The sequence below is a fragment of the Myotis nattereri genome, assembly GCF_964212035.1.
Source record: "Myotis nattereri genome assembly, chromosome: 1".
Lineage (NCBI taxonomy): Eukaryota > Metazoa > Chordata > Mammalia > Chiroptera > Vespertilionidae > Myotis > Myotis nattereri.
In genome coordinates, this window is record NC_138075.1 from 133,484,889 (window position 1) to 133,511,129 (window position 26,241).

At 43.2% G+C, this 26,241-nt stretch overlaps 1 protein-coding gene across 8 annotated transcripts in view; it reads left to right on the top strand.

The window, feature by feature from the left end:
* Positions 1-3,965: 3,965 nt before the first annotated feature.
* SLC39A12 (solute carrier family 39 member 12) overlaps positions 3,966-26,241 on the top strand; it is a 73,533-nt gene continuing 51,257 nt past the window's right edge. For all 8 annotated transcript variants that reach the window (XM_081097778.1, XM_081097783.1, XM_081097780.1 and 5 more), the window contains exons 1-3: positions 3,966-4,631; positions 12,995-13,276; positions 20,503-20,710. In XM_081097778.1, coding sequence (XP_080953904.1) covers positions 4,371-4,631; positions 12,995-13,276; positions 20,503-20,710 — 751 coding nt within the window. In that variant the 5' untranslated portion in view covers positions 3,966-4,370. The remainder of the gene's footprint in view (positions 4,632-12,994; positions 13,277-20,502; positions 20,711-26,241) is intronic.

The window sequence follows — 26,241 nt, forward strand, 5'->3', positions numbered from 1 at the left end:
TAAATCTGTAGTGACTATAGACATGAATGATGATCTCTGGAGTTGTACAGCACCCAAACCTGCCAAACGGTACATGCAGGCAGCCCTGCACTATACACTGTACACGCAAGACGGCTCTACCCTTGCTTCAATCTCTTCCTAAGTTGCAGCCATCTTGTATTTCATATTTCCTGGTGGGACCCTTTAAATTCTTTCTAGGTCTAGGCAGGGTGGGTATGTAACTACATTCCTATGTGGGCATGAGGAAGACGTTTGAAACTCAGGCAAAGAGCCAAAACTGAATGAAGGACAGATTGGTCAGTGGCCCCCTCCCCTCTTCCCTCCTGCCTCCCGGCCACTCTATCTTCCTGTGATAGCACAAGTAAGAGTTGGCATATCAGGAGAAACTGCCTCCCATGAGACTGCCCCCACCTGGGGGTTAACGGGCATGTGAGTATCAGTCAGGAGTAAATTAGCTCCTTCTTTATACAGCTGGTGCGTTAACATGTGAAACTCATTACTCCCAGAAGGTGCTTAGATTGCAAATGCAGCCATGTTGAAGAAAGGCTGATTTCAGGCTTGCCGGGGAAGTGGCAGGGTGGGCACTTGGAGTTAGAGCTACAGCTCAAAGTCAAGCAAAGGAGATGATGCTGCCATATTCCGCTAAGTATTTTATCTCCTTCTTACTCCTTCTTTTTTTTAATCATCTGCCTGCCAGCCCTTCTTGGCTTTGCCGGCCTTATAGCCTACATCCAGGGCTTCTCCCTGCCCCTCCATTCCTGTCTCGCCCTGGAACAGGAAAAGGAACCTGGCTGGTGGTTGAATTGTAGGTTTGACTGTGAGGGTGGAACAAATCTTGGGGCAAACAGAGCGGGCACTGGCTGGTGACAATAAGAGGAAGTTCACTTTGGGCGTCTTGGGGTTTGTGGCTAGAAGGGTAGAGGTATTGGGAGCCCTTGAGACTAGTGAATGGTGTTCAAGAATCCCTGGGGGAGATAACTCGCCGGGCGCTGTTACAAGGGAATCAGTAACCATAGGAAATCTGACACCAGGAAATATGGGGCTTCCAGTGGACATCAGCACAGGACAACCAGGAAAAAGGTCCCCAAGTCACAGCAGGGGCACTGTCCTGTGAGTGCTAGTTCTGTGGCAACCAGGCAGGTGCTACACTGGGACTTGGGCAGGGATGGCCAATTTCAGGACCTGTTCATTGAAGCTGGGTCAGAAAGCAAGGGCCCAGTTCCAGAAACAAGGTCCTGAGCCTGTTCCCTCCTTGCTTCTCTGTCTCCACTGGATCTACAGCTGGAAGGTTTTGGCCAACTCCTTGCTCCTCTGTTAAACTGACCACTCTGGACTTTTAACTCCACTTAATCTCTCTGTGACAGGAATGAATCTGATATACTACTTATATTAGTCTGACTAGCCATGGAGTAGAACTAAAATAAGAATATACAAACAAAGTAAACTTATAAAATTTTTATAAAGCTACCCATGTTAATCGTAGTAAATGTTAAACCCAGCTTATTACTATAACCTGAATTTTCTCTCAGAATAGAGCTCATATGTTAAAAGTTTTTAATATACATTATAGTCTCCATTCCTGTGTGAACCTAGGAAGAGCCCTGGCCTCAAGGCCCACCTGGATGATGCCAACCACTCAATCAACAGGAATTCAGCTGTTAGAAAGCCCAGATGACCAATTCAAGAAGGGTGACCATAAAGATCCATATTAAGGCCTATGGGAAGACATCCTGCACAGCCTGTGCATCCAGCACATCTTACACGAAATCTTACGCTAACCTGAAAAGTAACCTTCTCTATTAAATAACATATAATGAACAATACTTTTCCCTGTGTCAGAAAAGAGGATATAAGTCTTCAAAGAAGGCCAGGTTAGCCATGCCTGCCATAAATCACCAAGAACCTTTTTGTGTGTGTGTGTGTATTGAAGAAACCAGCTGTTTCTGGATCCTGCATGGGCCTGGGGCAGCTTGAATACAAGACTTTGGCTGATATTAAAGATCTATATCAGGACCAGCAAGAACACTGCCTGCATGTCCACAGCCCCCTCCCCCTGATATCTTTGTTCTGCTTTCCCTTTCCTTCCTGATAAAAAAAAAACAAAACCCTGCCTGCACTGAGATGTTAAGATGGGCTTTGGGATGAGAGTCCCCCATCTTCTCAGGTGACCAGCACTTGAATAAGCCCTTTTCCTTCTCAGCAGCACTGTGTCATGAATTTGGCTTTCTTTGCAGCAGGCAGTTGGAACTGCATTAGGTTTCACCACCACAGGCCAAGCCCCTTCCCTTGACAGTTTAGATGAATCCAAGTCCTCCATATTTGGAATTAACAAGAAACCAGGCATTTTCTGGGAGCTTTTGTGCCAGCCATATTTCTATCAATGTTACTAGCATTCTTTTAGGATTATCTCACCCTATTGTTCCAAGTTTTCATATCCAATTAGTGATTGAGGAGACTATCCTAACTTCTTTCTCTTCTCATTTCCTCTGTCTCTTCACCATAGCCCCACTCCTTCCCATCTACCACCTATGGAATTGAAGTCATAAATCTCTATCCATCATTCTTCAGAGTCACTTTGTGTTTCTGTGTACTATGTGCCATTTATGTGTACTTAGTCCACTTTGAAAGTTTGCATTTTAACTTCTCTTACGTCCTGTAAAATTGACCGCTTTGTTCTTGTAGTCATTTATTCACTAGTAATTTATCTAGAGCCTGTTTTAGAGTCTGAAGGATCCTATGTAGTCACTTCTACTGCAGATACAGAGATCATAACGTACACAGCTAATTAAAGTTCTCCATTCACATCCACTTATTTCCCAGGTTGCAACTTTATTCCTCCCACAAATACTTTCCTTCTCACTTGAAAATATCTATTTATGAATTTACAACCATGTTAAATCTGTTAAACCTCTCTACCTTGTAAAATAAATAAGATTCTAAAGAGTCTACCAGGTATCTTTTCCACAAATCCTTGGTTGGAGTGTGGTTGAAACAGTTATCACAGCACCAACTGGAAAGGAAAAAAAAACCTTAATCTGACACTAAAACTTTTCCATTCCACAAGGTGAAATCTTTTGACTTTGATCTGCCCCTTAAAAGGCAAGTGACTGTCAGTGACTCTATGAACATTGGTAAATATTAATATGAAAAAGTCGGGTTCATGAACCAATTTTATTTGATTTTCCTGAAAACCTGCCAGACAAAAGTTCTCACTTTTATCCACCTTCATTGTTACCTTCAGAGCAGCTCTCTCCATGGCAACTGGAAACTTCACGGGGCTGGAATAATCCCTTCCAGCTCCCAGCACACAGTCAAGGAATTTTAAAAACAGAGGACTTTGTAACCACAAAATGCTCTCTCAGATTTAAAAGGCCGCAGAGCTCCAGATAAATAGCCATTTGTCTTCCTTATGAAGGTAAGCACTAGGTTTAGAAATGTTTGTATCATCCTCTGTCATTTTTTAAATTGCTAACCGAAGAATCTTAACTCTTCCACCTTCTTTTTTTTAAACTATAAAAGTAATCCCAATATTTTTGTTCCTACCCCACAGTCATTATTAGCTCATCTCTGGGCCAAAATTGGACATGAGATACTGTTCACATTTTGCATTTCTTAAGCAATTGTTTTGAAGAGATTAAATTTTATTCCAGAAATTGATTGGCTCTCAAGTTGTCCTCTTACCCCTTTAATGACCACAGAGTATGTGGATTTATCATGGCTCATGAGGTCTTGAAATTCTTTTTTTTTTTCTTTTTTGTAAGATCGTTTGTACTTTAAATAAACTAAAATCTAAAGGCAGACCAGTGTTTTCTGAATGTTACTGTTTTTTTTCCAGCACCCTTCTTTACATAAAACCTTCTAACTCTACATGACATTGGCAATTTTTAAAAATTTAATTTCTCTTTAGTTTTATTTACATGTTTCAGCGATCGGGACCACAAAGCCCTGGGAGTTCTCCTTACCAAGGAGATAAAATGAGGGTGTTTCCTGTCCGCGGTCCTATGACTTATACCAGGATGAACAGAGAAACGTATTCTTCTTAATTTTTGACTCTAGGTTTAGTTCAGAGAGGCAATACAGCCACATTCTTGGTTTTCCTACAGTTTGAAAGTCTACAGCCAGGATAGTTTCCTGCTGTTTGGGGTTAGCAATGACCTACAGACCAGACCCCCTGCTGTTCAGAAACAGCTTGTCATTGCAAAGCAGCTTAGCCACCCAATTAATGAACCCTTTCAAACACGTTGCAGGCATAATAATTAAAGCCTTATTTTCCCCCTTCGCCACAGAAATTCCTCCGGTACAAGTGCACCCCGTGGACACCAACCCGTCTACTCCATCAGAGACACACTGCAGGCGAAGGAGGAGTGGAAATGTGCTTCTGGACAAGGCTCTCGGGACCCTGCCTGCCATTGCTCCTTCTCCTCGGCCTTGGGCCCTCTGCTGAGACACAGAAACCCTCCGCCCGGGACAGCGGCGGCGCTTGGAGTCCTGGCCAGCTGACAGCAGTCCTCCGCGTCCTCTCTGCTGGCGACCACCCGCCCCTGAACCACTCCAGAAGCCTCATCAAAACGTTGTTGGAGAAAACTGGCTGCCCACGCAGGACAAATGGACTTCGAGGAGGCTGCAACCTGGTTAGTGCCATAGAATGGGATCAGGTGCCAGGGCATTCCCAAATGAGAGCGATGGATTCCCCAGCCATTAACTTCGGTAAATCTCAATCAACGCGGCCCTTCCAGGAACCAAGAGCGCAGGGCACTGCGGCCTAACAGCTCCCCTATTTGGGAGACAAAAAGTCAGTCGGTGCCCTGCGCATAGCAGCTAAAGACAGGGAACATGTTCTTTTTTTTATTAAAATGGCAATGTTTGTGAAAGTGTTGCTACACCCCGTCTGCGGGCTGGGAGGTATTCCCTTGGGAGTGAGAAGTTAGTTCTGCCTTCTTTCTGGTTTACTAATCTCTTTTGGGAGTTTGCTGGGAACTTGTATGTGATGGGCTGGATAAACGCTATTTGTTTTCTGAGGCTTGAAAATAGCGATCGGATATTTGCCTAATGCTGAAATTTCAAGTACTTTTTTTTCCCAGATATCAACTGGCATTTTCTAATTTTTTTTTGCGTGGTGGGTAGTGATAATCATCTTTTTGGAAATAGGGGATCAGAGCGGGGGGATGGGAGTGCCATGGGCAGAGCTACAATGAGGCCCAGGCTCCGGAGGTCCAGTCCCAGCCTTTTCCCTGTCTGCGAGGTGACTCAGACCCTGGCTGCACGTCGGTGACACCCGGGCAGATTTCACAAAATGTCCATGTTGGGGGTTTCTCTTCTGGAGATTGAGGTTGAATTTGCCTAGGATGGAATTTTTTAAAAATGTCTGCAGGCCACTGTAATGGACAATCAGCATTAATGTGGCCTCAACATGTCCCCATTAGGGTGGGTGGGTGGCATGCTGGGGGGATTGGTAGCAGCAGCACAAGCAGTAAGAACCCATGTCCTAAATTTACTCCAAACAAAATCACGAGTCACCATTCCTTTCTTGCCCGATGAGATGTTTCAAAAAGAACCACAAACAAATACATAAACGAAGATGCCAAACAATCAATAAGACAAGCAAACAACTGCCCCCCAAAATAAATTTTGGCCGACTTTCTCAATCCCCCTTGGTTCTTGGGGCAACATTTCTGGCCAGTGTTTTGTTTTTCCTGACAGAAGGGTCTTGCTCATAGAGAGAATTTTTCTCTGCTCTGTGCAAACAATAAATAATTCAATAATTAGTACTATCCCCAGGGGTTCCCAGAGAAAACATGTGTTCTAATCGGCAACTCATCTGTGATGACATTAATTTATATATATAGCAACATAAGACTTCCCACTGGAAATAAGTAGGAGTCATATCTTATTAATGTCCTCTGAGAATTTGCTTCAGGGAAATGTTCTCTAATGACATGATGTGCTTTATTAAGGCTGCTCGAATATTCGTTTAGCCAGGGGGAATGTAAACACGCAGAGCTGTTCTCCACTCCTTTGGGGAGGAGGAGTTGTTTGGTACTTTTTGGTTCCTGTGACATTATTGAGAGTTTGGCTAAATTAGCTTCCATTTGAATTAGTTCCATTCCTAGGAAGTCAAACACCGTCTGTAATAGTTTTGCCTTCTTACTATTTCTCTTTGGAAGAGACTGGGGTTAAAAAAAAAAAAAAAGACAAATTTCAGATTAACCTGCTCAAAGGCTCCAGTTCGTCTGAACCACCCATAATCGAGGAGCTATGAAATCTCCCATGTCATTCTCAACCAGTGAGGAGAGACAGATTTCACTAACACCCACATCCTGGGGCAAATCACAGGACTTCAGTCATCATTGAATCTTTTTTTTGTCTTTTTAGGGACTTTGTCCACAGAAGCAGCATTCATATTAGAAATTTTGTAGTAAAAAAGAGGGCAAAAAGGTGAGTTCATATCCCCAAATATCTGGAAAAAGAGTAAAGTGGAGAGGAAAAAAGTGTTCTCAATTTTATTTCAGGCCTGGGTATAAACTGAATACTTAAAAAAAAATAAAATAAATTGAAACATTTGCGGGCACTGTGCATTTAAGAATGAGTTTATCCAAGCTGCAGCCTTTGAAATGGATAGTCTTGCCTGGTCGTGGCTTTTCCTTTTTTTTTTTAATGAGAAGGGTTAGAATGGAGTTTTGATTAATTTAATGAGGGATTAAGTAACTCCAAAAGAATAAATTCCACTCATTAATAATGAAAACCACCATCCTACGTAGGTTGCAGGTGTGGTGAAGGAAAAGGAACCTGGTGGTGTGCGGAGTCAGCCAGCAGTGCTCCGGCACCTTCCAGCTGTTAGGACATGCAGAACCTCAACATCCTCATCCATAAGACAGAGGACTGAGGTGGCGATTCCTTCCTCAGGGTGCTTTCTGTGAGGACCACATGGCCGCGTGTGAATGAGCTTGGACCCGGGAGCTTAGGCTCTCCCTGTCCCCTTACATGTCCTATTCCTCCAGGAAATGTTCACTCCTCCTTTTCCAGGGACACTGGAGCAGTGTTTGGGAAGTACCTGCAGTGGTTCTGAGAAATGAGACATTCCTCACTGGCCCCCTCCCGTGGTCTCCAGCCCCCTCAGCTGTCCCAGGGACTTGGGGTTTCTAACGGAAATCTCTAGGTGATTCTTAGACCATTTCAGGGGAAGAGAATGGCTGCTTTAAGGATCCCCATGTAATTCACACCCCTCCCTCCACTTGTCTAACTGTCATGGGAAAAGTGCAAAAGAAAAGCATCCAGCTTTATCTTGTTTGTCTAACAAATTTATCTTAACTCTTCTCCTGTTAAGACTTTTCTTTTTTGGAAGTCAGAAATGCCACTAAGTCTTAGAGCAGACCCACACAAAGCTAGTGCCTGCCGTCAGCTAACATCCTTCCTGATCTTTGTGTGGGAGAATAAAGAGAAGCACAATTTCCCTCTTGTATTTTACAGTCAATTGTTAGCATTCTCCTACCCCCTTAAAAAATAACACCTTATAAAAATCTGAGAATTTAGATTTAGTCATATGAGTTTAGTCATAATCCCAAATCAAATTCTAAACATCTTTTGGTCTAAAGCCCTTCAAGTTCGTCCTGCAGGTTTGACAACTGCTTGGCTCGTGTAGAAGAAGAAAGATTTTGTGGAGCTTTTTGTCACTGAGGCTCTCGCTTGGCAGACATAAACCATGAATAATGCTGCATTAGGGGAGGCAATCTGGCTGGACTATGGAGGCCACGGAAAACCTCTAACCGTTTTGACCAATATTTCCCCAAAGTTTATGGAAATTTTAAAACAATTTCCTGGAATCTGTGTTTCTCCCCTCTTCAACCTTATGCCTCCACCTGATAAGATTAAAAGAAAAACCAATGGATTACTTCTGAAGGAGCCCATTCTTCTTTAACAAAAAATTACTTCCCTGGAGTCAGAGCTTTAGACCGGTCTTGATGCCTCTGGGGTGCCAATGAGTATACAGCTTTACTAAATATCCTCTCCCAAACTCTACTGAACCACTGCAACACTTTCATAGCTAAACCAGTGCGATGCACTGCAAATTCTGGTTCCCCCACAACTCCCCTCCCCACAGTGCTTCTGCCATGTCCGTGCTCAGGAGGAAATCCACATTTTCTTACACGAGCTCCTCTGATGCTCCCTGCAGACTCCTTTCCTCAAGCCACTACCTTCTCCATGAAGGGAACTTGTTTAAGATTCAAATATCATAAAAGAGCACAAAGTGTTCAGCCCATAATAATTTGACAGCTTCCTTTCACCAGGCCTCAAAAAATTAAAGCAAGGGGTAGGCAACATCTATTTATTCAAGGTGACCAAAATCTCTAGTCAGACAGAACGAGCTGCTTCCATAACTATTTAAAACTTTTCAAAGTCATAAACCAGTGTACTTTCCAAGTTGCATGCTTGTTATAAGCCATTTCCGGAGTGAACATCTGCAGGGTTACAGACCGTACCCTGTCCTCTGCTGCCCCATGCCACACTCCTCCTATTCCAGCCCTAGAAAGAGACAAGGCAAGAGCATTGAGGAGGAGCCACAAATGGACAGGCGTCTCAGGCACTTCAGATGAGGTGAAAGGGGGGACACGTACACTGCTGTGTACTGTCAACCAAGCCCTGGCCACATGTGCAAGATCTGATGGCTTCATGGAGGTCATATTCTTCGTTTTCTTGATGCTCGTCTTCCTACCTACCTGGTCCCACTAAACAACCTGAATAGCACGTAAAAATCTACAAACAGGACCTCATTCAACCCTCTGATTTTAAAATATTCTCATTGATAGATATTAGAGCACTACAATCCCCTAGCCTCTTCATTGACCAAATTTCTTCCTACCAAATAGGAGGGAGAGAAAATTATTGGGTGAGGGGCAGCATAGCAATTATGTAGGTAGGTCCACAGTATATACTCTCCATGGCACAAAACAATGGAATCCTATATAATAAAGAGCTAATATGCAAATGGTTGTCATGCCCTCATGCCATCATGCCATAACGGCTCAGACACTCAACACTGGGGAGAGAGGAATGAGGACCAGCCAGGCACAAATGAGCTCGTAAGAGAGGAATGGGGACCAGCCAGGAACAAATGAGCTCATGAGAGAGGAATGGGGACCAGCCAGGCTGTGGAAAGGGACAAGCTGCCTGCCCCGTGGTCCCAGGCACCAGCAGCTGGGGCTGTGGCCCAGGAGAGGGACAAGCTGCCTGCCCTGCGGTCCCGAGTGCCTGCGGCCAACCAGAGGGAGGGAAACACGGGTCCTGGGTGCCTGCAACTGGCCAGAGGAGGGAATCCTGGGTCGCGGGTGTGGGGCAAGGCAGAGGTGGTTAGGGGCGATCAGGCCAGCAGGGGAGCAGTTAAGGGCAATCAGGCCAGTAGGGGAGTGGTTAAGAGCCAGTGATTCCAGATTGCAAGAGGCAGTCGGACATCTCCCGAGGGGTCCTGGATTGGAGCGGGTGCAGACCGGGTTGAAGGACAACTCCCCCCCACCACCACCCCCGCATGAATTTCATGCACCAGGCCTCTAGTAAGAGAATAAAATATATCATTGGCAGAGCAGAAATTAAGACTGGGCAAGTGCTATTAGCTGTGTGGCTTTAGATATGTTACTTACCCTCTCTTATACTGAGTTTTTATATATATTGTGGGTATACCTTCCTCAGAGGGAAAACATATTTAAACCTGATTCTGTGTAGTATCCTTGCATACTACATATAAATGTACCCATTAATTCATCATGCATTAAATAATTGAGGAATTGGAGTTCTAAATGCATTATACTATGCCGAAACATTTGGTGGATTTTTACGTAGGCTGTCTAGATTTTGTTTTGTTTTGTTTTGTTTTTCATTTAAAACAATGCATAAGGTCCCCACTATCCAAAAAAAATCATTATTTGACACCTTTTTCAAAACCAATTAGATTTATACACCAAGGAATGCCAAAATACATAAGTGCTTAGCACTGTCTTGGACACAAGGCTTTCAATAACTGGTAGCTAATACAACAATATAATAGGTCCTCAGATTACATCAAAGATCCGTTCCTATGCGCGGCATCATGCGATTTTCACTGTAAGTCAGAACCTACCTACATAAACACCTACGTCACTCACATGGAGCACATACACAGCAATAATGAAGTGAAACAGTAAAAAAAAATTTAAAAGAAAGATATCAATTCCTGGCCTTTACTTGTGGTAAATAAATAACAAAAAACATAAAGCACATATGTACGTATGTCAAAATGACGGAACTCTATTTTTATTTATTTTTTTATAAATAAACTAGAGGCCCGTTGCACAAAGATTCATGCAATAGTCCTTCCTTCCCCTGGCTGTCCAGGCCTTTGCTCTGGCCACTGCCTTCCGTCTTCACTGTGGTCAGAGTCTTCACTGTGGCCAGAGCCTTCAGTCTTCGCTCCAGCCAGAGCGCTGCTCCTGTTAGCTCCCTCCGTCCCCTGCCTTCCCCCTCATAGCAGATGTCCTGCCCACCTGGCCACTCTGTGCCTGCATGCGTGCTGCCCAGAGGCCCAGAGTGGCTGGGGAGCGGGGCTGCTGCCATCTTTGTCGGGTTAATTTGCATACTCACTCCTGATTGGCTGGTGGGTGTTGCAGAGGTACAGTCAATTTGCATCTTTCTCTTTTATTAGTGTAGATGGGAGATGGTGACATAACACAAAACGACATATGTCAAGTCCAACGTAACCCGAGGACTGTCTGTAGTTTGGTTTCAGGAGGTTATTTGGTACAAAGCATGGCTTTATTATACCTATTTCAGCTGATTCACCTCCTTAGGTCTTGTTGTGATCCCTGTCAACAACAACCAACTCATAGACTTTTCTCGTGGGCTACTTAGGGAGCAGGAAGGCTACTGTGGTTTCAGTGGTGAGGCTTGATATTCATCTTAAGAGTTGGTCTTATTGGGAAACCTGTCCCTGTGTTTGCTGAGTTCTCATCCCTTGCAGTTGAGTTGGGGAGAGATTGGAGTCTGTGGCTTGTGAAGATGTGACTAATGCTTTTCTTTAGAGATGGATGGTGTGTTTCTTTGTGACCCAGACACTTTGGTCAGTGGTACAGATTTTCAGTTATAAGTCCTGGGGATGTAATGGGGTGATCATTTTGCAATATATATATATATATATATATATATATATATATATATATATATATATATATTTATATATAAATATTGAAACATTATGTTATACACTTGAAACTAATATGCTGTTATATGTCAATTATACCTCAATTTTATAAAAGATATAATAAACTGTCCCACAGTGGGGCAAATCCTCGGAGGCTCAGGCCTTGTATCCCTTGATACCTTCAGGCTGAGGCTGGTGCCCTGCAATGGGCTGCTTCTGGGGTCCCCGGAGAACTCTCAGGTGCTCCCTACTGGTCTCTCAGGAAAGGCAGCTCCTATCTAGTTGGGAAAGCTTCCCCTCAACAACCTCTGTGTCTATCTTTATCCTCAATGTTGCACCACATCTCCCCAAACACCTTCTTTTGCCAGATTAGATGAGCGAGGTGTATGGGCTGTGAAATGAATCAAGCATCATGAAAAAATCTTTTAGCAATTCTCTTACATAGGGTAAAAGACAGATGGCATTCATGCATTCCATTTTTACACCTCGTCAGTGCCAGGTATTGTGCTAGATGCTGAGGCTGAACTGTGCACAAAGCAGACAAAATCCAGACTTAATGGACCAGTAGTCATGAAGAGGAAAGAGGGGAAAAACAAGTAGACAATGTAATTTCCGAATCCTAGTGCTATGAAGAAAATAAAAAAGTGGTGTGTGCCATATCTGCCACGAGCTGGCTCTTGGGCACTTGTTATGTGGCTCGCCTGAATTGCGATCTGCTGGTCAGTTTAGAATACATGCCAGATTTCCAAGACTTACCATGACAAAAAGAATGCCAAATAGCCCTGGCTGGTTTGGCTCAGTGGATAGAGCATTGACCTGTGGACTCAGGGGTCCCGGGTTGGATTCTGGTCAAGGGCACATGCCTTGGTTGTGGGCTCGATCCCCAGTAGGGGGCATGCAGGAGGCAGCCAATCAATGATTCTCTCTCATCACTGATGTTTCTATCTCTTTCTTCCTCTCCCTTCCTTTCTGAAATCAATATATACACTATATATATATATATATATATATATATATATATATATATATGTATATATTTATATATATATGCCAAATAGTTCATTTATCATTTTTAAAATTTTAAATTGTATGTTGAAATTATTGTATCTTGCACATAGAAACTTCAAAAAAATATATTATTAGAATTAATTTCACCATTCCTTTTTACTTTTTAAAATGTGGCTACTGGAAAATTTAAATGATATGTGTGGCTCACATTTGCGGCTTGCATTCTATTTCTACTGAACAGCTCTGTGTGGGAGAACATGGGATGGAGGAGGGGGCTTTCAACTTTAGACAGTGTGTGCTAGAGACATCTAGGAGGGAGTGGCACTTTAAGCTGAGATGAGTGAGGTGAGGAGAATAAGAAGACCTGAAAGATGGTGGGAAAGAGCTGGGTGACGGACAGAAAAGTCACAGGGGCAGAAGTTTGTTGAGAGAGATAGAGAGAAGCTAATGTAATGTAGGGGAGGCAGGAGCCAGACCAAGGAGACAATGATAAGGAGCTTTGATTTCATTCTAAATGCAATGGGCCATTGCTTTCAGCGCCAACGAGTCAGCTGGTTTTATTCAAGGTAACAAATGGACAACTTGTGGCACTGTAGTAGGAGATAGAGGGACCACTTTTAGGGAATAAGGACTTTCTGGGAGGACATCATTGTTACATAAAAATCCAACCATGGTTTATTTGAATCTGGCTATTGGGCCTACCCACTTTCCCCTCCTATTGGTGGAGTTATAAGCAGTGGAAACTGTGGTAATTAATGTTTAAGGACTATTGGCTGAGTTTTGTTTCTGGTTTTGTCTTTGTTTTGTGCTTTTTTCCCCCAGTGCTTTGAACCAGATGCCCTGCTGCTAATTGCTGGAGGAAATTTCGAAGATCAGCTCAGAGAGGAAGTGGTTCAGAGAGTTTCCCTTCTTCTCCTCTATTACATTATTCACCAGGAGGAGATCTGTTCTTCAAAGCTCAATATGAGCAATAAGGAGTATAAGTTTTACCTGCACAGCCTCCTCAGCCTGAGGCAGGATGAAGACTCCTATTTCCTGTCTCAGAACGAGACAGAAGATATCTTGGCTCTCACCAGGCAGCACTTTGACACTTCTGGAAGCCAGGTAAGGAAGGCACAATTGCTCACTGACTCTGCTACTAAGATACAGTCCCAGAGCCTGATTTTTCACCAGTTATTCCTAAGACATTCAAGGATTTCTAAGAGAAATAAGTATTTGTGTTTTTTAGATATGGTTGTTAAGTGACATAATTTAAAAATCTAGTTCTAAAATGGGAAATGTAGTGACTAATTATTTTAAGAAGAGTTTGAGCCAGAAGTTGGGTAGGTGGGTGGGTGGGCAGCTCTCTTCGCCTGCGCCCCCACACTGAGCATGGCAGTAAGTGTAGCCACTTTCAATACATCTCCAGGGATTGACCCATAGTGGTCAGGGCACCGTGCCTATTTACCTTGCCTTCCGGACAGGGAAGGAGAAAGCAGACCAGTTTGAGAGACATGAATTTAGTAGTTATTTCACCAAAGAAGACTCTTGTAAAAAGCATGATTCATGACAGTCAGCACAGACAGTATGTCTTTTATGGCTGTTGATTCATGCTGCACATGTTCAGGGGTCCCTTCAACAATTTTTCTTCTCCCACAGTTCCTACTGTTAGAAAATGGACCCTCGTCTCTTGTTGCCTTCACTACTATCCCTGCAGAAGCTGGCCTTCCAATTACCATTTTGCTTTCCTCTTTGCAGTATGAAGTTTCAGCAGATAAAGTTCTCTGATCATAAGAAAGTTTTTCAAACGCATATTTTCTGAAAGAACTAGCTGAGAAGCTACCGCCACATTTTGAAGAGTGTGAGGGAACATGTTTTTTTCTCTTGAAATATCCATTGACATGTGTCTTAGTCCATGTGAGCTGCTATAACAAAAATGTCATAAACTGGGTGGCTTATATACATTGGAAACTATGAGAAATCACAGTGTTGGATGGTGGGAAGTCCAAGATCAAGGAGCTGGGCAGATTCAGTGTCTGGTAAGGACCTCCCCCTGGTTCAGAGATGCCATCTTCACATTATATCCTCATATAATGGAAGGGGCAGGATGCTCTCGGGAGTACTATTTATTTTTTTATTTTTTTAATATATTTTATTGGAGTACTATTTATAAGGGCACTAATCCCATTCAGGAGGACTCCACCCTCATGACCTAATCACCTCGTAGATGCCCTGTCCTCCTAGTACCATCACATTGGGGATTAGGATTTCAACATATGAATTTTTGGGGAACACAAACATTCAGACTATGGCAACATGTATAAGTGAATTTAGTTTTTTACCTCAATTCCGTCTTCGGGAGCCCAAAGTTATCAGTGCAATCATGTTGCCGCTTAATGGCCAGCAAATATGTCTCCAATTTGCTGTGAATATGTTTTAAAAAATAGGGTTTCTTCATACAATTCAGTTTGGGCAGTTTTTTGTTTGTTTGTTTTACTTAAATAAGGAGGTGTTCCTACATATAATTTCTTCACTGCAACATCTCTATAACACAAGGTCAGTTCAGATTAGGCACTAGAATTTTAGTCATCCTACCTGTTATTGCCTTTTGATGCAGATTAAATGGAAACCCAGCATTTAAAAAGTAGGTGCTATGTGTATATTTAATACAGATTTCTGTTTGTTTGTTTTTTCCCAACACATACTGCAGATACCTGGGCTCCCAAGTGTTAGTGGGATTAAACATTCCTAGAACAGAATAAAATAATCCAATATTATGTGTAGACTTGCTTTATCCAGCTATCCAGTCATAAAGAATTGAGCTCTTGTTGAGTCGTAACCCCATTGCGAGACCTTAGTACATTACCTCCTGGAGGAAACCACTGTCTCCAGTTTCTGGGAAGGGTACTTTAGCCAATTCACCTGGGCTAGGAAGTCAGTCAATCCAGACTTGAACAGGAGGCCTGTTGACACTTCACTGCAGGAAGCTGCTTTCTCCAGCTAGAAAGTGCTGGCAGACTAGGCCCACCACTACTAGCATTTACAGGTCTTGATCTGCACAGAACTCAACCTCTGTAGGTCGAGCCACTGATAGCTGCTCCAGGTGGGTTTTAACCAGCTCACCAACAGAAACAATTGACACCCTAGTACTCTAGTCCACTCAACCTCCCCAGTAGCCCAGAGAATAATCGTCCCTCCACTTCTTCATTCTCTTTTGTCCAACTACTCTGCTTTATCTTCCTGAATCAATCTTTTAACGCTCCCACCTCCCTTTGCTCTTTCCATGTTTTGCCACTTCCATGGTAGGTGAACGGGGACCTAACCGGTTCTCCACGAGCCCTGCCTGTGGGAGACAGGCATCATGGCCACATCCTAAGGACTTGGGGGATGGAAACGGTGGTTGAATTCTTTCTTCTCAATGTCACATTGAGACTGTTAATCTTTACAGCCTCCACGGAAAAAGCATACCTACCTCTATGAGGTTTATACTATCTGTTATTTCAGCTTGTTTTTTTTTCATCCACGGAACTTCTGGCTACTTCTTCAAATTTATCAAAAGTTGGGTTGCTGATTCCGTCTTTTAGTCTGTTCTCCACCACATATATGAATATGCTCTTGCCAAGCTCAGCAATTACAAACTTAAAAAAAAAATCCAACTGGCACTTTTCACTCTTTGTCCTGTGTCACAAGAATGCAACACAGACACAACAATCTTCTCTCGATTCTTCTCTTGATGAACTGACTTTCTCCTTATAGCCGAGCTTCATGAGGGAACTATCTTTCTTCTCTTTCATTCTTTTATTTTAAAAATATGTTTTTATTGATTTTTAGAGAGAGAGGGAGAGAAACATTGATGTTAGAGAGAAACATCAGTTGCCTCCTGTATGCACCCCACACCAAACCGGCAACCTCGGTATGTACTCTGACTGGGAATCAAGCCAGCAACCTTTTGGTGCAGGGGATGACACTCAACCAACTAAGCCACACCAGTCAGAGCTTCTGTCTTATTCTTTATTCCCACACACTTTGTTTCTCAACAATCTACATTCTGCTTTTTGCTCTCTCCTTTTTGTCCAGTCCTGCCTCCATGTAACTTACTTTATTTTATTTTTTATTGTTGACAGTATTACAGATGTCCCCCATTTTTGACAGGTGCATGCAAAAAAAAAAAAATGAAATTAGACCATCAACTTACACTATGCACAAGAATAAACTCAAAATGGAGAAAAGACGTAAATGTAAGTCACGAAACCATAAAAATCCTAGAAGAAAACATCGGTAATAAAATTGCACACATTTCAGGTAGCAGGATTTTAGCCGATACATCTTCTAGGGCAAGAGAAACAAATGAAAAAAATAAATGGGACTACATCAAACTAAAAAGCTTCTGCACAGAAAAAAGAAAGCATCCATAAAACTTACTTTCATTCATTGATTTCTGTCATCCCATATTTCATGTTTTTCTTTTTTCTATTTCAATCAACCCACATCTCCTACTTTCCTTCTTGCTCATCCAGCTATTCTGTGTCAAGTTCCTCTGGAGGATGCACTTGATCTGCCATCCCTTAAATCTTGGTGTCCTCATGGCCCCCCTTTCAGTTTTTCCTCTACTCACTCTGCATACTCTTGCTGAGTGGCGTGCTCTCACAGCCTCATACACAACTAAATACTGATTGCTTTCAATTCTGCTGTGGGCCCAGATTTTTCTTTTGTGCCATAGACGCATATACGCACCCATCTGGGAGAAATTTCCTTTTGGATATCTTCCTGGCACTTGAAACTCAGTATTAAAATCTAAGGCTTATTTTTATTCCTGAACCTGTCCTTTCTTTGGTGTTACTTAGTAGCTCTGGAAGCATTCTCTGCTTTGGCCTGTATAACACTGCACATTCCTGGTTTTCTTTCTCTCTCCCTCTCTCTGGCCCCCATCTTCACCTGTGCAGGTTCTAATTTCTCTGTGTAGCTTTTAAGCATTCGTGCTCTGGAGTCCCGATTTCAGCCTCCTGTCATTCCATATGCTTTCTCTAGGCTAGGGCACCTGTACATAAAGATGGTTCACAAGAGTGTATCTCCATTCCAGACCTCTCCTCTGGGTTGCAGACCCATGTATCCTTACACAGCATCTTTTTAAAAAGGATATTGTAAAGGCACTTGACATATCCAAAATCAAGGTCATAAATAGGCCTGCTCCACATGTTAGCAAATGGCATCACCATCCAGTCAGTTGCTTAACTAGAAATCGAGTTTTCTATTTCTTTTTCTTTCATATCTCATCCATCTCCAAGTCCTACTGCTGTTACCTCCTGAAGATCTCCTTAACCTGTTGACTTTGCTCCATTACCATCACTGCCATCTTCTACCTGACCATTGCAATAGCCTTCTAACTGCATTAGTAGTGATTACATTGAGTTTCTTTCCAATATTTTTATTCTCCACCATGTAGCCAGAGTAGATTTACCAAAAAACAAATCCAGTTATATAACCCCCATTCCCTTCCTTGCTAAAAATCCCCCTTTGGCTTCCTGTTGATTTTAGGATAAGGGGCAAACTCCATTACCTACCAAGAGACCTTAACCTTTCACCATGCCCCCCTCACTCTACCTGCCCAGCTACTACCCTCTTTTCAGCCCCTTCATGGTTGCCATCCTCCATCCTGCCACAAAAGCTTTGTTCATACTGTCCCACTTCCTCCCACTCTTTCAGATCTGTCTGCATGTCACAAACTCAAAGAAGCTTTCCGTGACCTGTCTGACTGGGTACAAGAGTTGTCTGTTTTTACCCTCATTGTACCATGTGCCTCTCTTTCAAAGCTATTGCCACAGTTGTCATCTTATATTTGACTAGAGGCCTGGTGCATGAATTCGTGCATGGGTGGGGTCTGGCCAGCAGGGGGGAGGGGACATGGGAGATTAGTTGGCTGACCCTGTCCCTGATCAGGGTGGGAGGGGCTGATTGGGGCCAGGCCGGCCGGGGGTGGGGCTGCAGGAGGTTGGCCAGATGGCCCCACCCCCAATCGGGGTGGGGAGGATGATTGGGGGCCAGGCCGGCCAGGGGGAGGGGCAGCAGGAGGTTGGGAGTGGCCAATCGGGGCCCTGATAGGGCCAGTTGGCCACCGCAGTGTGTGTTATAGTGACCAGCTGTTCCAGTTGTTCTGGTCGTTTCATCATTCCGGTCACTTGGCTTTTATATATATATATATATAGGTTAAATTATTATTTTATTAATAATACTAACTTTAAGCTTCAGGGCAGAAATGCTTTTGGTTTTGGTCACCATTGCATTTCCAGTGTCTAGAAAAGTAGCAGACTTATATTGGGTATTTAGGAAAAATGTGGGGGCTAGTGGATAGCATTACCATTATGTAGTTGTCAAACCCAGAAACATGAGTCATTTTTGACTGCACTTCTTCCCATTTTCCTCTAAGTCCTTTAGTCTACTTTCTTCATATTCCTCAACTTCATCTACTTTTTTTCATCTCTAGCTCTACTACCTTAGGTCAAGAAATATCTTGAATTAATAACTTCTTAACTAGACTTCCTGCCCTTGAATTCTACCCCTATCTATCTATTCACTATTTTTCCACCACAGTAATATTTCTAGAAAATACCTTATTATATTTTTCCATTGTTATATCATTCAGTGGTTCCCCTGGAATCTTCAGGGGAAAATTTTTCAGAGCGCTGAATATAAGGTCTTTCTTGATCTGGATCTTGCCACTTTCTCCATATAAAAATCCCATCACCATCCTGGGTTTCAATCTATTTCTTTTTTGTTGTTGTTAATCCTCACTCGAGGATTTTTTTCCCATTGATTTTTAGAGAGAGTGGAAGGGAGGGGGAGAGACAGAGACATCGATGTGAGAGAGACACATCAATTAGTTGCCTCCCATACACGCCCCTACCGGGGCCAGGGATTGAGCCTGCAACCGAGACATGTGCCCTTGACCAGCATTGAACCCAGGACCCTTCAGTCTGCAGGCTGACACTCTAACTCTGAGCCAAACTGGCTAGGGTTCAATCTATTTCTATATACAAGAGGAAGAGTATTGAAGAGCATAAGCTGTGGAGTCAGATCTAAGTATAAATTCGGACTCTGCCCTTTCTTGGCTAGGTGATCTTTGAAAAGCAATATCCACTCCATGGAGTTTTGGGAGAATAAAATGACAGTGTATATGTAATGGATTTAGCACAGTGTCTGTCACATGGTAGGCACCCAATATATCTATATATATAAAAGCCTAATATGCAAATTTTCCCCACGGGAGTTTGACCGGGAGACCAATCGCTTGCTATGACATGTGCTGACAACCAGGGGGCAGCGCGGCATGAGGAAGGCCCCAGCCAGCAGTAAGCAGCCAGAGAAGGGAGGCCCTGGCCAGCATTCGGCAGCCAGGGAAGGGAGGCCCTGGCCAGCAGCCAGAAGGAAGGCCCCAGTCGGCAGCAGGGAGGCCCTAATCGGCCCTGATCACTGGCCAGGCCTAGGGACCCTACCCGTGCACGAATTCGTGCACCAGCCCTCTAGTATTTAAATAAATGAATGGGAATGTTATTGATATATAAGGTAAAATTCAAGCCTTTCGGGAGCTCATATTTTTTTTAAAAAATATATATTTTATTGATTTTTTACAGAGAGGAAGGGAGAGGGATAGAGAGTCAGAAACATCGATGAGAGAGATACATCGATCAGCTGCCTCCTGCACATCCCCCAGTGGGGATATGCCCACAACCCAGGTACATGCCCTTGACCGGAATCGAACCTGGGACCTTTCAGTCCGCAGGCCGATGCTCTATCCACTGAGACAAACCGGTTTCGGCGGGAGCTCATATTTTAAATGAGGAAAATTTCTGTATGCATGGAAAAGATCCTATGTCATATGTCCTATGCCCCATGGTAGTTCAAAGAACCCAGACACTATGTTATCTTTGATTTGTGATCATCACACACTGAGCTTAAGACTAAAGGCAAGTATGGAAAGGAATGTGCTCTGTGATGATACCAGGCAGCAGAACGAGTGTGAATTCAAGGTTGGGAATATAGATTTGAAAGTCATTACTGCAGGCTGTACTTGCAGCTGGAGAGAATCCACCAAATGAAAGGATGTAAATAGTCAAAACAAGAGATCTCCTTGGAGAAGACACATCTTTATAGGAGTAATGAGAAATGTTAGATAAATATTTCCCAAATAGAGGTATATCTCAGACTAGAAAACAATGGTAGCCATGTTTCCACAAATAATTTAATCCTCTTTTAGATGAAGAACTAGTCCTTGTCCTTGGGGAAATCCCAGAGACGTTTTACTTAAAATGACTTCAGAGGTTAAAATTTTCATCTGACTTTGTATCTGATTTCAGTGTATGGAAACCAAAACGCTGCAGAAAAAGTCTGGGATACTAAGCAGTGACGGTGCTGACGAAAATACGCTTCCTCAGTTGGCGGCAACAATCATTGCTTTGTCTCTTCAAGGTGTATGTCTGGGGCAAAGCAACTTACCTTCCCCAGACTATTTTACAGAATATATTTTCGGTTCCTTGAACAGTACAAATACTCTTCACCTATTGGGTAAGGATGTTTTTCATTAATTTAACTTCCAAGTCACACCTTCTAAACAAATTGTGTCAAAAGAAAAACTGATGCTTTTCGATGACTAAATTTGTTCAGGCACATTTTATACACCATTTTATCTTAGTTTGTAGTAAGACAGCTCAGGTAACCTTTTTAACAAGCATCCTATGATAATATTTATGTGATGCTGAAGCAAAAATATGGACTTAGCTCATTTCGGCAGTGATGATGAAATCATGAATGTAGAGCCAAAGTGAGAGTTTTTAATGATCTGCCATGACAGTGACTGAACACTTTCCTATTTAGTACGTAGTGCTGAGACAGGGGTGGCAAAATATTGTGTAGAATGCCAAATGGTGCAAAAGCATGGGTAGCAGTTTACTTGTAACCATAAATGTAAGTAATTTAATTTTAAATAAAAGTAATATAAAATATCTATTTTGGTTACATCCATGACTGCCAGGTATTTGGGGCTCTAGGATGCCAGGAATAGAATCAGAATATCTGTTTTGCAGATTTCTTTGTTCTTGGCAAGACATTAAAAAATGCAAGGACTTATTTTTTTAATCTGCATCAAAATGCCCAACTTTGCACACCAAGGGATCCTGGTGTGTTGCATAATAGCTGGTGCTGCTGCCAATACACTTCCTCTTGGGAAGTCACAACATCAAGGGAGATATGAATTTACTAAGGAACCAACAATACCCTCATGATCTGTATAAATCTCCCAATTCTGAAAGCAGGGATTAAGAACTAGTAGCCATACAATTCAGTGTTGATCTTTCTCTGGACATGTTTGCACAACAAATTGAATGACAGATGTGTTTTTGTACAACTTATTTATATGTTCTGTTAAAGTTGAAATACAATGAAACCGTGTTACCTAGCTGTCATGACTAGGAAAGAAACCAGGAAAGGCATGTTATCCTGAGAATAATTTTTATATGAAAACCAGGAGTTGAGAAATTTTAGCCATAGAATTTCCGTTTCAGGGGAAGGCATGCAATGACTCCACTTTTCAAGTACTTTAATATAAAAAATCTATGCCACTGGAGGGCTTGATTACTCTAAAGAAATTGGAAGAGACATCACATTGCAATACAAAATACAGTTAGAGGCAAGCTGTGCTGTAAGGTTAAAGCCAATTGTTTAGATATTAATCATCATGAATCCTGGTTAAAACATCTAAATAATTGCTCATAAAAGATATTAAGTGTCACCCATCTCGCTAACCCCCCTCCCATCTGGCAACTGTCAAAATGTTCTCTGTATCCATGAGTCTGTTTCTGTTCTGCTTGTTTGTATATTTTTTTTAGATTAAATTGTTGATAGATAACTATTTATTGCCATTTTATTGTTCATATTTCTGATCGTTCTTCTTCTTAAAGAAGACCCTTTAACATTTCATGTAATACTGGTTTGGTGGTGATGAACTCCTTTAGCTTTTTCTTCTCTGGGAAGCCCTTTATATGCCATTCTAATCTACATGATAACTTTGCTGGGTAGAGTAATCTTGGTTGTAGGTTCTTGCTTTTTATCTCTTTGAATATTTCTCGCCACTTTCTTCTGGCCTACAAAATTTCTGTTGAGAAATCATCTAATAGTCTTATGGGAATTCCATTATGGATAACTAATGCTATTCTCTTGCTGCTTTTAGGATTCTCTCTTTGGCATTTTAATTATAATGTGTCTTCATGTGGGCCTCTGTGGGTTAATCTTATTTGGGACTCTGTGATTTCTGGACTTTTATGTCTATTTTTGTTATTATTTTTTCAAATAGGTTTTCTTTAAATTGAATTTATTGGGGTGACATTGGTTAATAAAATTACATAAGTTTCAGGTGTATAATTTTATAATACATCATCTATATATGGTAATGTTTATTCACCACTCCAAAAAATTGGCCACTTTTGCATTTGAGAATTCAATTCCATCTCAGAGCCCCATCCCATCTCAGTTCAACTAGATACTCATTACAGGAGTCATGAAACATTTTCTCTAACAGCTGCCTCTGAGCTACAGCTCCACTGCAATTGATTATATTTTGGTTTGGGAGGAAAAGAAGTATGCTAGTTTTAAGTGTTGTTGTTTATTAATTTTTTTATCATAGAGATTCTTAAACATAAACAAAAGTATAAACAATAATATAATGAACCCACATATGCACAGTATCTAGCTTCAATAATTACCATCAATTGGATATTCTTATATTTGCCTCCATCCTCTCTCATTACTTGACTATTTTGAAGCAAATAATCAGTCTTAATATTTCTACTAGAATATAAACTAAAAGAAAAAATTTTTTTAAAGATCACCTTATTACCAATATCACATTAATGATTCCTTAATGTAAAAATTTCCATTAATGTTGACATTTTCCTAATTTAAACATGTTTTTTGTTTTGTTTTGTTTTGTTTCTTATTAAAACAGGGTCTACATGAGGTCTGTAAAATGGAAATTGTGTGTATGTCCCTTTAGTTTCTTATTAAGTATCATATCTTCCCTTTTCCAACACCACCCACACCTTTTCTATTTTGTTGCAGATTTTATTTGTTACAAAAAAAGTTTGTTTATCCAGTCTGGACGTTGCTTATTGCATTTCAAGTCATTTAATACCCTAGTATGTATTTATATGCACTGTGTTCACATATAATGGTTTTTATATGTAGAGGCTTGATTGATTTTTAAAAAATATATATTTTATTGATTTTTTACAGAGAGGAAGGGAGAGGGATAGCGAGTTAGAAACATCGATGAGAGAGAAACATCTATCAGCTGCCTTCTGCACACTCCCCACTGGGGACGTGCCTCCAACCAAGGTACATGCCTTTGACTGAAATCAAACCTGGGACCCTTGAGTTCGCAGGCTGACGCTCTATCCACTGAGCCAAACTGGTCAGGGCTTGATTGATTTTTAGGTTGTGTATTTATTTGGAGGTACTGTCTTATAGTCAGTGTTATCCATGAGAAGGTACATAACACTAGTTGTCTCTTTTTAAGATAAGTTATAAGGTATAATGATTATTGCCTAGATTGATTAATTATTTAGGGTTTATGAAACCATGATTTAATCTTTCATTTCTTCATTGATTAGTATCAATATACATAAAAGCCAAGCGACTGGAACGACCGATCACTATGACGCACACAGCGGTGGCCAACAGGCCTGATTGGTGCCCTGATTGGCCCCACCCAACCACCCATGACCCTGCCCCCTGGCCAGCCCCCAATCAGCCCCCCTACCCCCATCGGGGCAGGCTGGCTGGACTCCACCCATGCATGAATTCATGCACCAGGCCTCTAGTAATTCTATAATGGAAAAAATTTCCATTAATCACAACTTCATTTTATTGAGGTTTTTAAAGTAAGGATAAATTGATTCTTTAATTCACCACTGTTCAAAATAATAACATAGTTTCCTTATGTCCTTCAAAGAGGAATAATGAATATTCTTTTATATCATTATGATTTTATATCTCTTAATCCTTATTAGTAACCTAACTAGAGGCCTAGTGCATGGATTTGTGCACTAGTGGGGTCCCTCGACCTGACCTGCGGGGATCTGGCCAAAACCAGCTCTCTGACAAACCCGAGAGGTCCTGGATTGCAAGAGGGTGGTTCTTGGGTGACCCACCCCGGAATCGGGCTCCCTCCACTCTGGTTCTGGGTGTGTCACCTGAGAACCGCAGAGGCCAAGTCATGGCAGCTCAGCAACTCCTGCATTGAGCGTCTGTCCCCTGGTGGTCAGGGTGCATCATAGCTACTGGCCAATCAGCCAGTCACTTAGGCTTTTATATATATACTAGAGGCCTGGTGCACAAAAATTTGTGCACTCGGGGAGGAGGGGGGTCCCTCAGCCTGGCCTGTGACCTCTCGCAGTCTGGGACCCCTCGGGAGATAATGACCTGCTGGCTTAGGCCTGCTCCCGGGTGGCAGAGGGCAGGCCCAATCCCTAGGTGCAGCCCCTGGTCGGGCTCAGAGCAGGGCCGACTGGGGAGTTGGGGCGCCATCCCCTGTCATGCACAGAGGAGGGCGATTGGGAGGTTGTGATGCCACCCTCAGTCATGCTCAGGGTAGGGCCGATTGGGGGGTTGGGGCACCGCCCCGTCACACTCAAGGCAGGGTTGATGGGGAGGTTGCGGCGCCACCCCCTGTCACGCACAGAGCAGGGCCAATCAGGGGGTTGGGGCACTGCCACCTGTCACTCACAGAGAAGGGCCCATCGGGGGGGTGGGGCGCTGCCCCCTGTCACGCACAGAGCAGGGCCCATCAGGGGGTTGGGGCACCGCCCTCTATCACCCACAGAGCAGGGCCAATCAGGGAGTTGGGGCGCCGCCACTCTTATACTCAGGGCAGGGCTGATGCGGAGGTTATGGCTCTACCCCATCACTCACAGAGTAAGGCCCGTGGGGGGGTGGGTTGGGGCGCCGCACCCTGTCACACACAGAGCTGCAGGGCTATCAGGGGGTTGGGGAGCTCCCCCCTATCAGGCACAGAGCAGGGCTGATCAGGAGGTTGCGGTGCCTTCCCCTGTCAGGAACAAAGCAGGGCGGATAGGGAGGTTGTGGCCCCGCCCCCTATCACACACAGAGCTGCAGGGTGATCAGGGGGTTTGGGCGCTGCTGCCTGTCACGCTGATCCTGGTGCCGGGAGGCCTCTTGGCTCCGCTGATCCCGGTGCTGGAGGCGTATTACCCTTTTACTATATAGGTTAGAGGCCTGGTGCACGGGTGGGTGCTGGCTGGTTTGCCCTGAAGGGTGTCCTGGATCAGGGTGGGGGTCCCCAATGGGGTGCCTGGCGAGCCTGGATGAGGGGATCATGGCTGTTTGCAGCTGGTCACACACCCTTCAGGGTGGGGGTCCCCACTGGGGTGCCTGGCCAGTCTGGGTGAGGAGCTGAGGGCTGTTTTCAGGCTGGGGGTGACGGAAGCTCCAAAACGCTCCTTTTTTTCTTTTTTATTCTTGGCCACCTTTAACTTTAAGGCTTGGCTCCAGCTCTTAGGCCTCCGCTGCTGAAAGTAGGTTTCTGGCCTTTGCTTACAATGTTGTGATCCTGCTGGCTGAAGCCCAGCGGACTAAAGCAGGTTTCTGGTGTTTTGTTTAGCTTCTATATTTGTTACATAGCTGCTTAGAGTTGCAGCTCAGAGGCCTGCAGCGGCAGGCGGGGAACGTTGGAGTCCTCCGTCACTGAAGCAAGCAAGCCTCATGTTAGTTTCAAGCTGCCTGGCTGCCAGCCGCCATCTTGGCTGGAAGTTAATTTGCATATTGCCCTGATTAGCCAATGGTAAGTGTAGCGGTCGTATGCCAATTACCATGTTTCTCTTTTATTAGATAGGATAGACTAGAGAGCCCAGTGCATGAAATCATGCATGGGTAGTGTCCCTAGGCCTAGCCTGTGATTAGGGCCATCTTCCACCTGCTCGCCAGTCCCCAGTCCTGCCCCGCCCCGCTGCCATGCACCCTGGTTCCCCGTTGTTCCCTGTTTGCCATCCAGCGATCAGAGCCTGTGGGCTGGGGGAGGGACCAAG